At 40.9% G+C, this 14,491-nt stretch overlaps 1 protein-coding gene across 1 annotated transcript in view; it reads left to right on the top strand.

Annotated features, from left to right (window-relative positions):
• Positions 1–838: 838 nt before the first annotated feature.
• Positions 839–14,491, top strand: part of LOC107677822 (uncharacterized) — a 19,159-nt gene continuing 5,506 nt past the window's right edge. Inside the window, exons 1-3 of the mRNA XM_016472858.1 lie at positions 839–1,291; positions 8,072–8,248; positions 13,738–13,959. Coding sequence (XP_016328344.1) covers positions 839–1,291; positions 8,072–8,248; positions 13,738–13,959 — 852 coding nt within the window. The remainder of the gene's footprint in view (positions 1,292–8,071; positions 8,249–13,737; positions 13,960–14,491) is intronic.

The raw sequence follows: 14,491 nt of genomic DNA, 5'->3' as shown, positions 1-14,491 counted from the left end.
GATATTATATTTAGAGAGTGACATAAAAGTTGTTTTGATCACATGGTTGAAATAGAAGAGAAATGTCATCATTTACATAATTTACTTTCAAACCTATTCTACTTTCTTGGGACATAAATATATATATATATTCAGAAATATATCAGTGATTTCCCATACAACTCTAGCAATCAAAGCTGTTTAGTAACCAGAATTCTTCGAAATGTCTTCTTTTGTGCTCTAAAGAAAGTCACATAACGACACATGAGGGTGAGTAAATTATTATTATTATTTTTTTGGGGGGTGAACCTTTAAGTTCTTTTCAACTGTTACAAACCACATTTTACTCATAAATCAAAAAAAAAAAACAGCCAATCTAAAAACCATACATTCTTGAGGGAACATATTTGGGATATTCTTCTTGGGGTAACTAAAATTTGCGCGTAAGATATTATTTGGTTTGACAAATATAAGCAAACATGCGTGCGTCGCGTGAGACAAACCCCCCCTTTTTTTTCATTGTACGTTTAAAATACCTTTAAAAGCCTAGGTTCCTTTAAAATACTCAGCCCCCTTAAACTGTTTGTTTAAAACACACACACACACACACACACACACACACGCATTGAGACACCGGCAGCAGCAGCCCATATGAACTGCAGTGCGCTCAGAGGCTCAAAAGGTGCGCATTTGTACACCGATTTCTTCTGAGGAAAGGCGAGAGAGAGAGAGGAAGTGCGGAGTGAGAGTTGCTCGTGCAGGCAGCGTGTTCAGCCTTCACTTCACCTCCCACATGTAACGTGGTAAAGCTCCTCAACAAGTGAAGCGTGCTGTCTTCAGTTCCCTGAACGATCGCGCCATGGTTGCGGAGAGCCCCGTGGATCAGTACCGGACGCTGGCGTACGACACCGCGCTCAGTACTCTACTCGCTGTGCTGGTGTACGCGGCGGTGAAGGTCAGCCTGGACGGGATCCGTCAGTGGCGGGCTCGGATCTCGGTTCTGATCGTGGGCTCGGGTCCGATCGGTCTGACGACCGCGGCTCTGGTCGCTGTCCGCTCCGGTAAAGTGCTGAAACTGACGCTCCTGGATGAGCGCTACCGAAGCGCGCTGCTCTGCAGACCGCAGCAGATCGCGCTGGACCCCCGCAGCGTCCGCTTCCTCCTCGACCTGGGGGTGGATTTTGACAACATGGAAGGCTGCTGGCACAACGAGCACTTCTTCACCAAAATCGGAGTGTTTCAGGAGTATTTGCTGAGCATCCTGGAGCAGCAGAAGCAAAAGGTTGACGTGAAACTCAATTTGGGTACAAAGGTGCGTGCGAGTTGTGGTTTCTTATTGTGTTGCTTGCAAATAAATCATTACCACGTGTTAAAGTTACTATAATAGTTATGTTCGTCAGCCTGGACGCGATCCGTCAGTGGCGGGCTCGGATCTCGGTTCTGATCGTGGGCTCGGGTCCGATCGCCGGTCTGACCGCGGCTCTGGTCGCTGTCCGCTCCGGTAAAGTGCTGAAACTGACGCTCCTGGATGAGCGCTACCGAAGCGCGCTGCTCTGCAGACCGCAGCAGATCGCGCTGGACCCCCGCAGCGTCCGCTTCCTCCTGGACCTGGGGGTGGATTTTGACAACATGGAAGGCTGCTGGCACAACGAGCACTTCTTCACCAAAATCGGAGTGTTTCAGGAGTATTTGCTGAGCATCCTGGAGCAGCAGAAGCAAAAGGTTGACGTGAAACTCAATTTGGGTACAAAGGTGCGTGCGAGTTGTGGTTTCTTATTGTGTTGCTTGCAAATAAATCATTACCACGTGTTAAAGTTACTATAATAGTTATGTTCACCATTCACTTGTCACACGACCTAGTCATTTATTCAAAATTATATTAAAATCGTATAGCTATGGTTTGGAACATGGAAACTGTGTTCTAGCTGATCCAAGCTGGTTATTAGCTGGTAGACAACCAGATCAAGCTACAACCTGATCATGCCAGGTTAAGGTGGTCTAGCTAGTTTTTGGAACATGGTAGCTGGTCACCATCAACTTGAACCATCTCGGGGTGTGTTTCCCAAAAGCATTGTTAGCTAACTATGGTTGCAAGTTCCATTGAACTCTATTGGTAACGATGGAAATTGCGACCATAGTTGCTTTTGGAAAATGCATCCCAGCTTGGTCATCTAATAACCAGTTTGGCACAGCTAATGACCAGCTTAAACTAGCTAATGACCAACTAATGACCAGTTGGACCAGTTACTAACCATCTTACACCAACTAATAACCAGTTTGTACAATGACCACCTTAAACAATCTAACATCTAGCCTGGACAAGTTAATAACCATCTTTCACGGTTTCACCAACTAATAACCGGTTTGGCCAAGCTTAAACTAGCTAATGACCAACTAATGACCAGTTGGACCAGTTACTAACCATCTTACACCAACTAATAACCAGTTTGTACAATGACCACCTTAAACAATCTAACATCTAGCCTGGACAAGTTAATAACCATCTTTCACGGTTTCACCAACTAATAACCAGTTTGGCCAAGCTTAAACTAGCTAATGACCAACTAATGACCAGCATGGATCAGCAAACAACCAGTTGGACCAGTTAATAAACAACTTACACCAACTAATAACCAGTTTGACCAATGACCACCGTAAACAATCTAACGTCTAGCTTGGACAAGTTAATAATCAACATTCACCAACTAATAACCAGTTTGGCCAAGCTAATAACCCACGTAAACCAGATATCGACCAGCTTAAACAGTCTAATGTACAGCTTAGACCAGATAATAACCATCTTGCACCAGCTAATAACCAGTTTGACCCAGCTAATAACCAGCTAAAACTAGGCAATAACCTCTTTAAACAATCTAACAACCAGCATGGATCAGCAAATAAACAGCTTGGACTAGTTAATAACCAACTTTTACCAATCAATAACCAGTTTGGCCCAGCTAATAACCAGTACTAGCTAAAAATAAGTTAATTACCAGCTTAAACAACCAGCATGGATCAGCAAATGACATGTTGGACTAGTTAATAACCAATTTGCACCTACTAATAACCAGTTTGGCCCAGCTAATAATCAGCTTAAACAATCTATTGACCAGCCTGGATCAGCAAATTACCAGCTTGAACCAGTTAATAACCACCTTGCACCAACTAATGAGCAGTTTAGACCAGCTAGAAACCACCATGTTCTTATTCTACTGTGAACATGGTAAATAAATAAATAACATTGATAGATGCCACTGGCTTTAGAAACGACAAAATATAATTGATGTGCTTCTTCCAATAGATTTTCTGAGCAGAGACACTGTCCTTATAGTTCAGTCAGTGTTAACTCCGCAGACAAGAGTCGAGTCAAAGCCAAGGAGCTTTCCATAAAGCTGCTGCCTGTTTGCAGAACAAATGACCTTCAGCAATTAAAATCTGTTTCCTGGACACGTGTTTTCTTCTCACAGGTATGGCTCCTTGCATTTCTCTCAAGACTGAACATTCAACAGATCTTTTTATGTAGAGCATCAATTGCCTCAGGAATAAAGATACAAGCACCAACGAGTTTCTATCACCATGAGACAGCATTTTGGGCTGGTCTGACAGATGGCTCTGACATACAGGAAATTACTCTGATGGCCGTTTTTCAAAGCATTCATTAAATACTCATTTAGTGCCAACTAACTAATTGCCTGATGTCTGTCATATAATGAACAGGTGATTATGTTTAACAGGTGCAGTGAGAAGGCATGCATAAAGCTACAGGCAGCTACAACCCCCTCTCTCTCTCCTATTTTGGTCTTTTTTTAGGGCCAGCAGTATTTTATTGTTCACTATAAAAGTGCTCTTTCTTTTGTGGGTTGCTGCATGCTGAAAGGGATTTATTTTCAGTCAAGACAGACGTTTGTTTGGGACATTTTGGGCGTCTTATCTTGACTGTGTTCTTCTGAGGGCCAAGCCATTTGTCACTGAACCAAAGACTTTTTTCTCTCTTTTTTTGTACAGATCAATATCTTTTGGTATTTATTCTGCCTGAGATACCTACGTGTTTGTAGACTATGTTCAGAGTAGTATTCTAGCATACTATCTATACTACTTCACAAGATATAGTTGCAAGCATTTTATACCAATTTAATTTTTTAAAAACTTTTTAAGATTTTATCATTTTATTTTAAAACAAGTATATATATATTATTTATTCATTCATTTATTTTTTTATCATAAGAGTCATTTATTTGGCGATCTGACTGCTGGACACATATTTCATATTTTTATATTTTGATTCACTAAAAAAAAACTGGTTTAGACTCATTCGTTCAGGAATTGAACCACACTGGCCGTGCTGTATGTTTTTGATTCATTTAAAAGAACCTGCTCAAGAGTCATTTGTTCATAATCAGACTACACTGTGCTTTTGTTTCATTTAAAACAACCGACTCTTTAGAACCAATTGTTCAGGAGTAGACTGGCTGAACTGTTTGTTTTTAATTCACCTGAAAGAACCGACTCATTAGAGTCATTCATTCACAAATCGGACTGTATTATTCATGTTGTGTTTTTTTTTATTTACTCAAAAGTTCTGGCTTAAAGAGATTTTATTTTATTTTATTATTTTATTTTTACATTATATATAATTACAAGTACAAAATAGCTACATTTATTAACAAAATTATACTAAATGCCTTTCAGACATACAAAAGCATTTAGCATACTTTTGACATGCTTACAGTATTGTTGCATATTAGTACCATTTCACATACAATTTTTTTTTTAAATATTAGGCATTATACAGTATATTCTGTTCTGTATGTCAGACACAGTCATGTAATGTGAGGTAATTGTTCCAGTTTGTGTAAATGGTTTTCTCTGGCCTTGGACTCTCAGGCCTGTCTATTTATGCCAGGTCTCTGATGTATCTAGACGCTCACGTCCAATAAACCAAACCAGACTTGAGTTTAATTTCATTTAGAGCTATTCTGGGTGACAAGCTCTCAGTCTGGTTTAACGAAAATGTCCTTCTGCTTGGAGGAGCACACACTGCCGGTGACAAATAAGAGCCTTTACTTGTTGCTGTCTATGCGAATGAATGATTGATACTTTTAAGACCAGGTTTAACACGTTTTGTTGTTGAGAAATATGCTGTTATGTTCTGTTTTGCCTTAATGGCATAAAGCTATAAATCCAATCCAATAATTGGTCCTGATGTTTTAAATGGTACTAAACAATGAAAAACACAAAACGTGTATTTTATAAGCATTATGTTTTTTTGGCTCATAATGGGCATTTGTTCAAGAATTGGAGTGTACATGTTGATTGTTTTTATTTAATTTAGTTCAATTAAATTTTTATTTAGTTTGTTTGGAACAGTGTTCATTTTGACAGGCATTTTTGATTTAGTCTTAGTCTTTATCGAGACGAAAATGCTTAATAGTCTTAGTCACATTTTAGTCATTTGAGTCTTTCATAGTTTTAGTCTAGTTTTAGTCGACGAAAAGTCATTGCATTTTTGTCAACTTTTAGTCATTACTTTTAGTCAAACTGCAGTTTCCAACATTTATTTTGGTAGCTATATGTAGTCTTCAAACAAAAATAGTCATCAATTCTTCTCTCTTTAAACCAAATAAATTAGCCTAAGCTTATGATAAATTTGAATCAAGGATTGAATTTGGAAAAACTTGAATAAATGATGACAATTTTCATTTTTGGGTGAGCTATCCCTTTAACATTAGTGAAAAGGGAGCAACTTATAAAAATGATAGTTGTTCATATATAATATATTTGATTTATAATTTTTGAAAAAGAAGCAGAATAAGACAATAAGACAAATACGAAAGAGATACAAATTAAACTCGTTTTTCAGATTCAGTAGGTTTACTTAACATATTTGTTTAACATCTTTTGTTGGTTAACATTAATGACACGGATAGGTACTTAATTAGGAATGCTGTCCCTTTAAGACTGAAGGCATGCATGCAATACTGACACACGTTCAGTTTTCACCCACCTGTCTACGTTCACTTAATCCATAACCGACTGTATTTACGTGAGATACTCTACACCAGGGCTGTCCAAACTCAGTCCTGGAGGGCCGGTGTCCGGCAGAGTTTAGCTCCAACCCTAATTAAACACACCTGAACCAGCTAATCAAGCTCTTACTAGGCATAGAAACTTCCAGTCAGGTGTGTTGAGGCAAGTTGGAGCTAAACTCTGCAGGACATTGGCCCTCCAGGATCGAGTTTGGACAGCCCTGCTCTACACGATAGACATTTGGACTGCTGTGAGTGTATTTGAGCACTGAGAACTGATCGCGCGCTGTATATGAGAACTGAAGAAGCGTGCGCGAGAGAGAACACTTCTATCAGCGCGATTCCGCCTTCACTAACTTTAAGTTAATCGACAACGAATTGTGACTCCCGGGAAAAACGGGACGACTGGTCACCTTATCCCTACCCCTTCGGTGCTGAGGCCATTGTTTTAGATCGCTAGTTCGCATTTTGGTAGCCTATCCATCCACTGCGGCTGCCATACTGAGACTAGATATGCAAATGCCCCTTAACCGATTGCAATCCAATGACAGGGACACACATTTTGAAGGACAAGACAGTAGCCTATAGGATGTATTTTGAATGTCTGGTAGTCCTCAAATAACATTATCCCATCTCGTCTTGTTAACGAAGACGCGGCATACATTTCGTCATAGTTTTTATCATCAGATATTAGTTTTAGCTCGTCAACGTCTAGTCTTAGTCTCAGCAAAAATGTTCGTTAACGAATATTTTTCGTTGTCGTCTTCGTTGACGAAATTAACACTGGTTTGGAAATCAGACCATTGGATCCACTGTATGTTTTGATTCACTAAAAAGAACTGGTTCAGAGTCATGTTTAGGGAATCAGACTGTTCTGACCGTGCTGTATGTTTTTGACTCACTTAAAAAAAAACAAGAGTAGAACATAAGAGTAATTTGTTCAAGAATGAGACTATATTTTGCCTGTTGAATGTTGTTGTTTCATTTAAAACAACCATCTCTGTTTGTTTTATGATTCACCTGAAAGAACTGGTTCAAAAGAGTTATTGGTTCGCGTTATAAGCTTTTGATTCACTACAAAGAACAGTCTCAAAGAGTCATACATTCGGAAATCAGACTCCACTGGATGCACTGTGTTTTTGATGAGTAATTTGTTCTGAAATCTGACTATTTAACACACTGTATGTTTTGATTCACCATTCAATTGGTTCTTTTTAGACCTGGTTCAGAATCATTTGTTTGAGAATCAAACCATACTTATGCTATATGTTTTGAATTCACCTGTAAGAACTGGTTAATAAGAGTAATTTGTTCAAGAAACTCACTACATTGTGTGCGTTTAATTATTATTTTTTTTTTTTTCATTTAAAACAACTGACTCATTAGGACTATTTGTTTGGTAAAACGATTGGACTGGCTTCACTGTTTGTTCTCATAAGATTCATTTGTGCAGACATTTGACTCCAGATTGCACTGTATGTTTTGATTCACTAAAAAGAACTGGTTTCATTTAATTCATTCAGGAATCAGACCACACTGTAACCACTCCTTTTGTGCACAAATCTTACTACTGGACTCACTGTATGTTTTGATTCACTTTAAAGAGCTGGTTCATAAGAGTCATTTGTTTAAGAATCAAGTACACTGTGCACATGGAACTGAATAGACCAGGTACTTAGTTTGTTTTATTATTCATCTGCAAGAACTGGTTCAGAAGAGTCCTTAGTTTGTAAAAATTGGTTGGCATTGTCAGTTTTTGATTCACTACAAAGAACTGGCTCAAAGAGTCATACATTTGGGAATCAGACTACACTGGTTATATGTTTTGAATCACTAAAAATAACAGGCCCATGGATGCACTGTATCTTTTGATTCACTAAAAAGAACTGGTTCAGAATCATTAGTTCGGGAATCAGACTGTTCTGACCGTGCTGCATGTTTTTGATTCCCTTAAAATAGCCTGCTCATAAGAATCATTTGTTTGTGAATCTTACTTCAAATGCTTTTGATTCAGTAAAAAAAACAAATTGCAAGCCTAAATGTTTTCTCTTGCTGTGATCCTGTAGTTTAGCGAGGAGTACCTGAGGAAGATGCCGAGGGGTGGATGGCCGCGGGTGATTGTGGTTGCTGATGGTTCATGTGGAGACTCCTGCTCGGTTCTGGGCATCAGCGCTGATTACATCGTAGAATCATGTCGCGCTTACGGCGCCAATGCTACTATAGAAAGACTGGACCAGAGACAGGTGAGATGCTTATATGCAAGTCTTTCAGAAAGCCCATGAAATCAAATTTGGAGTTTCGTTGCTTTTAGTACATGTCTATTAATAGCTTGACAAGTTGATAAATGCACACTTAAGTGGATTTTTATTAATATATTATCTGCAAGTACATTTAAAAAAAAAAAAAACTTTTAACATTTGAAACACTTCAAGTGTACATTCAATACAATTAAGCACACGTCTTTTTCATGGTTATATTAAATACAAATCTGTATTATAATTTAATTGATATTAGGTGTTTCTAAATGTTAAATATTGATTAATAATGATGATAAAAGCCAAAGTGAATACAGGTAGTTGTTACCTTAATAAGCTAAAATTACTCTAAAATCAAATGTAAAAGGTTTACTCAGCATACACCCAAATACATGTAACAATGTTTGCCATTAATTAAACTATTGAAATTAGATGCTTTCACACAAAGTACATTTTAATGTGATTTAAAAAAATAGGGGCCATTCACACAGAATGCATTTTTTTCATTTCTTTACTTTTCCATTGTTTTTCTATGTAAACGGACATGCTAGACTATGTGTATGACCGTTGTACTCTTGTCTTGCCTCTTTTGCAGCGTCTCGCACATGAGTGCCATGTTTTTAAGACAAGTTAAAAGAATTTCAACTGTTACATGCAGTTACATCAATGTCAGTTCCAAAACAGTGGACCAGTCAGAAGATCCCGGAGGCGGGGCAAGCATTGCAAGCTTGTGTTTACAGTAGCAAATTGGCATGGCAAGTGTTTTATTTGATGCCAACATGCTGAACGGTGCTTTTTAAAACAATTTTAGATGCAGAGACACGAACGGCCCTTTACAGTGCATATTCATTTTTCTTTCTTTCTCCTTGAATCATTATTCCGTATCACACCATTACATCTCAGTAGCAACCCTTTTTTCCTCTTCCCATGCTATTATTCTCAGAAATTTCTCATTTGAGTTCTTGAATATGAATCGAGTGTTAGTCCGAGCGCTCTGTGGTCATGAGGTCATCAGGGTCCTACTGGGCTGATTCATTTTATGAATATGGCTGAGGAAATTAAGCCATTATGAATAATAATAGAGTCTATTCCTGCCAGCAATAAACACTGATGATGCAGGTGAGGCGGAGAGAAGCTGCAGCCTCCATCATTAGCACATGTTATGAGGAACAGATTCTGTCTGTAATTTGATTGTTTTTACACAGGTTTAGAATGACAGTTTGTATAATTGATTTTTCTCTCTGTCTTTAGTTAATGGGCTTTTTGTTTGAACAGATGGTATAGCGGGTTTAGCTAACACAGATAACCAAGGTCAGCTAGCGTCCCCCGGCAGGCTGTGTTAGTCTCTGTTATGTATACAGTAATTAATCAAACAAGCTTTAGCAACCTTGATAAGGTTCAGAGATAAGCAGGGTTTCAGTCTAATTAGTGCAACTGAAACCTGGCTCTGAATATTGAGGATTCATGACTATCAGTACCAGTTGTTACCAGTATTCACTCTCTCTGTGAGCCTTAAAGGGACGTTCACCCAAAAATTAAAATTTTGTGATCTTTTACTCAACACAAAAGATATTCTGAAGAATGATCCAACCAAGCAGTTTCGTCAATGTCAATGGGAACCAGAACCAACATTCTTCAAAATATCTTATCATAGCTAATCACATCCAATCATTTTGAGATTGCTCATAACTTTTGGAGAGAAATAGCGCAGAGACTGGACAAAGATGACATTTTCTAGTGCGCATGTGCTTTCAAATGAAATATACTTTAAAAGGCTTGCGTTCGGTTGTACACTAGCGCACATGTAAAAAATGTAGTATATTTTGGGTTTCAGAATTAAACAGGCTGTCCTAGCAGACATGTGGCCTACCTTCAACATTGAAATGCGGTTGAAATAATATTGGTTGTTCCCTTTCGATAATTCACTTGTACTGCGTCTTGCTTAAGACCCATATGGGAAGAGCAGATGCTGCCGCTGACAGCTTCAAATTTGTGTGTGTGCCACTAGGGCTGCGCTCACAGACGGGCCGCTTTTACCACAAAAGCAGTCTGCACCCGTTCGTTCACGGAAGGCGGCCCCGCCTCCCCGTGCTCATGTTTCTCTCCCAGCTACCTCGGAGGAAGCAACGACGAGCTCGCGGGTTGAACAATCAGACTTGAGCAATCCTCTACACACATCATGCATGCTTAATCTGCCGGTATGTGTTACACATGAGGATCGGTGCACCTCATTATACGAGCAGCTTAATCCTCCCAGGCGGATCAAAGCAAAACGCAGGCAGCTTCGCATTTGTGTGTGCGTCGCTAAGCCCTGCCTCCCCCGCTCTGGTGTTTCTCTCCTCCCAGTTACTCGGAGGCAGAAATGGCAAACTCGCGGGTATGATCGATCAGGCTTGAGTGATTAAAGCCGGCAAGGCCCCCGCTTGCATCACTCTCCAAGTAGCACTTTGACAGGGCAAACTTCCTCTTCCATTACTCATAAGCGTTCTGCCCCACTGCGGCCAGTCACCCGAGTTAATTCAACCCCTCGTCATGCGGGCCGAGGCCTGGCAGGCCATCGAGTGTCGAGTGTCGAGATGGGCTGTGGGGATAATAAAGCGAGGATATTCACTCCAATTCGCTCGAAGATTTAAGGCAATGTGTTTGTTGTGAATGCTGGGCCCGTTCAAGCGCCCACACACCTTTCCGCTGTGATAGCGTTTCCTCTTCCGCTTATCACGAGTGTCGAGTCCCTGCACGGCGACTCACTACTCAAACCAATCCAATCCCTTTTCACACGGGCCGAGGCCTGGCAGGCCATCCCCGGAATTTTGTGAATAATAAAACGAGGTTACAGAGGTGCCACCTCGGTACAGAGCAAAGATGCACACATCCTGCGCTCTGAGGTGATGAATTTACTGGCAAAAGGAGCCGCGGAGATGGTTCCTCCAGCCCAGAGCGAGTCAGGCTTTTACAGCCGTTACTTCCTCATCCCCAAAAGAGATGGTGGCCTCCGACCCATCCGTTATCTCAGACACCTGAGTCGCGCCCTCATGAAGAGTTCATTCAGGATGATTACACTGAAACAGATCCTTGCGCAAATTCGCTCGGGAGACTGGTTCTTTTCTCTGGACCTGAAGAAGGTCCATACTTTCACATCCAGATAGCCCTTCATCACAGGCCATTCTTGAGATTCGCCTTCGAGGGAGTGTCGACGACTGGCTCGTCCTGGCCCAGTCGGAGGCAGAACTGATATCTCACAGAGCCCTCCTCCTCAGCCACCTGGAGTGCCTGGGACTCAGGGTCAATTTTGCCAAGAGCTCGTTGTTTCCCAGCCAGCGAATTTCGTTCCTGGGAACAATTTTCGACTCAGCCCAAATGAAAGCTGTAGTCACGCCGGAACGAGTTTGGCCATACGGAGGCTGGCGACCTCCTTCAAGATAGGTACCGCTCGCCCTCTCAAAGCGTTTCAAAGGATGCTGGGCCTCATGGCAGCAGCATCTCCAGTGTTACAGTTGGGTCTGCTGCGTATGCGCCCCTTTCAGCGCTGGTTGAAACCACGGGTTCCATTCCATGCGTGGCGTCACAGACGCCTGCATATCAGGGTGAGTCAGGCCTGTGTATCGGCCCTGACCCCCTGGAAGAACTCCCGCTGGATGGAACAGGGTGTGGCCATGGGGATGGTTCACAGAAGAACAGTTGTCATGACAGACACCTCCAACTCGGGTTGGGGGGCGCTGTGCGAGGGCATACCGACCTTCGGCCACTGGCCGAGGTAGACCTCTTCGCCTCAGAAGACAACTCTCACTGCCAAATTTATTTCTCAAAGACCAGGGACGCGTTGGCCCACGATTGGCCCAACCTCCTTCTCTATGCTTTCTCCCGATCGCTCTGATCCCACAGGTAATCAGGTGAGTAAGGGAACAAGAACACAGGGTTCTCCTGGTAGCCCCCCTTTGGATGAACCAGCTGTGGCTATAAATTGGCAGAGGTGCTGTCATTTCTACAAGAGCTGCTGGATAAGGGTCGTTCCCCATCCACGCTCAAAGTATGTGGCGGCTATAGCGTCCTCTCATGTCCCTATTGAGGGTCAATCGGTGGGCAGAAATAGTGTGGTCATCTGCTTCCTGAGGGGTGCAAGGAGGCTGAATCCGCCTCGTCCCCCTACCAGATATGGCAGAGAGCCCTTGGCCGTACCACGCCCAAGTTCTTTGGCATTGTTCACCTGTTAGCTCTCGGCCCGTGGGTGTCGAAGTTACGGGGATACTCTGGAACGATTAACCAGGCCGGGTCTGACCTAGAAAGCTCAGCCCGTCTTATCCTTGGGTTATTGTTGACTTCTTTATAAGCATTGGTTGCTTATGGAAGTTATACCTTAGCTCGTGCAGCTCCGCTGCCGAGCCATTGGTTTGTTTTTTAAGCTCTGCACGAACCAATGGCCGTGCAGTTTCACTGCGTGAATGAAAAAAGGGTTCAGTTCAGGAGAAAAAAGGCTTTTTCCCATATGCATCTTACGCAAGATGCAGTACTCGTTCCCGTATCTCAGGGAACCGAGCTTACGTTAGTAACCGAGTACGTTTTTTTTAGTGTTGAAAAAAAAAAAAAAAACGTTGAAACAATGTTTAATGCTAAATGGTTGTAAAAAGGTTAGTGAAATACTTATAAAGCAACCATGAAATTTAAACAAGAGCTGTTGAAAAGTCAACTAATGTTGCAAAACCTACAACCTTGATCAATGATGTTGATTTAAACGCTGAAATGGTGGGTGGGATTTTTGCCGCTGTACCTTTAAGAAATGTCTTCTTCACATGTGAAATGAGAAACTTTTAATCACAAACTAAGTTCAAAACAAGTCAATAAATACAGCAGTCTGAATACTTCATACAATGCACATTTTCATTGATTTCATTAAAATTACAGACAAATTTCAAAATAAAAGCCCATTGCTTCCATTTAGGAATATGCAGTAGTCAGTGTATGTCTGTTCAAACAGGAGACAAATGAGAAATCCTTAAAGGCCAGAACATGACCTGGCTGGATTGCACTGTACTGATGCTTCTGCCACGATTATTGAATTGTTTCATAAAATAGTGCCTGCTGGGTGATTTTGCCCCCCATTAGAAATCTCTTTAGTCCAATGAAATTTCCTGTCCTCATTTAATCAGAATAAAATATCACCAATTTGGCCCCAGATGGGGAATAAAAGAGGCAATTCAGCTTGTTCTCTGCAACAATTAATTTCTGAATCATAGTTAAATGGACATGCAACAAATATTTAAATATGTTGAGGATGACTTATGAACAAGTTATAAATGTAAATATAATCAATAATAAAAATATATAACATTATAATAAAATATTATAGTAAAATATGAAATCATAGCAATAAGTATAGTAATAAAATATAAAATAAATATTATATAAATATCATTAAGATGTTGGTCCAGGTCTAGTGAAAGTTTATACTAAGAAAATAATGGTCAGTTTCTGTTTTCTAGGTTCCCACACCTGAGATCCGTGCACACAGTTTGTATTTTGATCTGTCGGCGTACGGGATCGACACTGTGAGGGAATCACGCCGCTCCTCGCAGCCGGCAGCGAAGCCTGGATTCCATCTGAAGATCTACGGAACGTTCCGGAACCGCTACATGGCTCTGGCCTGCACTTCAGATGCAGACTCCAAAATGATGCATTTCCTGCGCCACACGGCCAACTCTTCAGTAAGACGTCTCAATCCCAGCATGCATCTGTTAGACTCATGAACTCAGTCAAATTTAAAGTTTATGCACTCATCCAAAATGCTGTTCTTCTCACCTTCTCCAGTCAGCGCATAACCGATTTTCAACATAGTAGTTGAAATAATGTCAGTTGGTGTTGCTAAATGTTAAATAGTTGTAAAAAGGTTAACAAAAGGTTTTCATATTTACAATACAAAGAATTTGCCACTGATGATTCAAACGCGAGTTTTGGCACAATATGGTAGGGGTGTAACATTTCCGTCACACGCTTGAGGTATTCGGCCAATCATAACGCAATGGATAGCTGGCCAATCACAGCACACCTCGCTTTTCAGACCGATGAGCTTTGTAAAAATCGTCGCGTTTCAGAAAGGCGGGGCATAGAGGAGAAACAATAATGTACAGTATGTGGAAAATAGTGTTTTTTGAACCTTAAACCGCATAAACACATTTCATTACACCAAATACACAAAATAATGTTCTTTTTAGCAACATCATATGACCCCTTTAACTC

Source organism: Sinocyclocheilus anshuiensis, unplaced genomic scaffold (assembly GCF_001515605.1).
Source record: "Sinocyclocheilus anshuiensis isolate Anshui unplaced genomic scaffold, SAMN03320099.WGS_v1.1 scaffold1310, whole genome shotgun sequence".
In the NCBI taxonomy this organism is placed as follows: domain Eukaryota; kingdom Metazoa; phylum Chordata; class Actinopteri; order Cypriniformes; family Cyprinidae; genus Sinocyclocheilus; species Sinocyclocheilus anshuiensis.
This window is presented reverse-complemented; position numbering and strand designations above follow the sequence as displayed.